This window comes from Cryptomeria japonica, chromosome 2 (assembly GCF_030272615.1).
Source record: "Cryptomeria japonica chromosome 2, Sugi_1.0, whole genome shotgun sequence".
In the NCBI taxonomy this organism is placed as follows: domain Eukaryota; kingdom Viridiplantae; phylum Streptophyta; class Pinopsida; order Cupressales; family Cupressaceae; genus Cryptomeria; species Cryptomeria japonica.
Window position 1 is genome coordinate 569,836,917 of NC_081406.1, and position 1,847 is coordinate 569,838,763.

At 41.1% G+C, this 1,847-nt stretch overlaps 1 protein-coding gene across 1 annotated transcript; it reads right to left on the bottom strand.

Moving 5' to 3' along the window:
• Positions 1 to 1,124: 1,124 nt before the first annotated feature.
• On the bottom strand, positions 1,125 to 1,640 carry LOC131866220 (uncharacterized). Its single transcript, XM_059215432.1, has one exon. The coding sequence runs from the start codon at positions 1,638 to 1,640 to the stop codon at positions 1,125 to 1,127; it is 516 nt and encodes a 171-aa protein (XP_059071415.1).
• Positions 1,641 to 1,847: the final 207 nt, after the last annotated feature.

A 1,847-nucleotide genomic window follows, 5' to 3' on the forward strand; every position in this document is an offset into this window, starting at 1 on the left:
ATCTGTTCTCCATTATACTGCTAACTCATCACACAAAGATCACCGATTGAGTCACACAGGCTTGAGATACTCCAACCAGAAATCCTCAAGTGGAAACTACCTACCAACTGGTAGTAACACAATGCTTCCATGTGTCAGTTCCCATAACTGCATGCCGGTTCATCTTGAACAAATATGCCGCTTCACTTTGGCATATAAACCGATTCATACATATGTCGGTTCCTCTCTCTTTTCACCTATCACATGTGCCGGTTCACACCATGTCACATATTGACATCAATGACAACATACAATATTATTATGTCTTCATGTCGGTTCACATAATGCCAACACATTCTTTCTCTCTCAACCATTTAGTATATTTTCTACTAGGAGTGGTATTTGGTGTACTAGTATCAACTTTATATTTCTACCTTGTAGAAACACCAACATGTAGAGCCCTAGCAGTTTGTCCAGCTTTCTTAGATTTCTTTTTCTTAACCTGGATAGATGGAGCTTCACCCCTCACGAACTCTTGGGTCGGCAAGTGATTCTCATTCCCTAATTTTAATGGACCGCTCGCACCACTAGACTCACTCCGATTTTCCTCCAACAAGTTCTGGGGGAGAGGGGAACTCTCCTCCGCAACATAGGTAGACTTCACATTCTCCTCAGATTGAGAGTACATACAATTCATAACCTTGTTTTGATCCTCCTTTTTCATTCTCTTAGGACTGGAAAAAGAAGCTCCACCATCAATTTCTCCTTCCTCAAGTTGTTGAACAACTAGGTTAAGCATACGACTATCTTTAAAAAAATGCTCTGCATCACTAGAACAATCCTCACTATTACCTTTTACCATATCAGTCCTCTCCTCCTCCTGGGCTTGTGATGTAGTCTTGATAACATCAATATCTCCATCTTTCTCTAATTGAACCGGACTAGAAGAATTAGATTCCTTCAGGTTCCCAATATCCTTGACCGTCTCAATACCACCATCTTCATTCTGAGCCACCATTGACATTTTTTCTCTCCAAATCTGCTTATGTAGGCCATTGTTGTATCCAAAATTCACTTTAGGGGGGGCAACAACCTTATTAATCTGTAGAGGACATTTTTTAGCCCAATGCTCAGATTTTTTAGATTTAAAACAGACAAGACATAGTCTCAAACTCAACTGGCTGGGTCCATTTCCCCAACTTAGAAATGATATCCACAGAGGATGGGAGTTTAGTATTTTGATTAACACAAATACAGATCCACACATAAACCATTCTTTTCCTAGCTTCCATCATTGAGTCAACAGAAAGAAGTTCTCCGAATGAGCTAGCCAAACCCTTAAATACATCCTCATGCCAGAACTCCAAGGGAAAACCAGGCAATCTAACCCAAATAGGGGAAGAACCAAAAATACCATCATTCAGATCTAGATTAAGGGACCAATGCTTCAAAGCCAATGAAGTCTTCCCAATAACCCAAGGGCCTCCACAAAGAACATCAGACAAATCTTCTTCACAAGAGAACACAAAGGAGAAAAACCCTTTAGCCATAGCTGTTATTTCAATCTGTCCTTTCAAGTGCCATCTCCTCTTAGCGAAAGATCTAACAACATCAGTATTAGGCCTAGTGCCCATAAATTTTCTGACTAATGATAAAGCCATAACAAAGATATTGTGATCAATCACCGAATCAGGGACATCAATCGGAAAACACCCAAAAGCCGGATTCGAAATATTATTAACAGGAGGGAACACCGACTTACCACCAGGTTTGATACCAAAGAGGGAGGTCCACTTGGTTTACTCTGCCCCCCACATCACGAGGCCCCTTTCCAGGGTCATCTGGAATCCCCACCTTTTGTGGGTCCC

What these genes read in the sequence shown, in the direction of transcription:
- LOC131866220 (XM_059215432.1), bottom strand. Translation starts at nt 1,640, where the DNA reads ATGGCTTTATCATTAGTCAGAAAATTTATGGGCACTAGGCCTAATACT.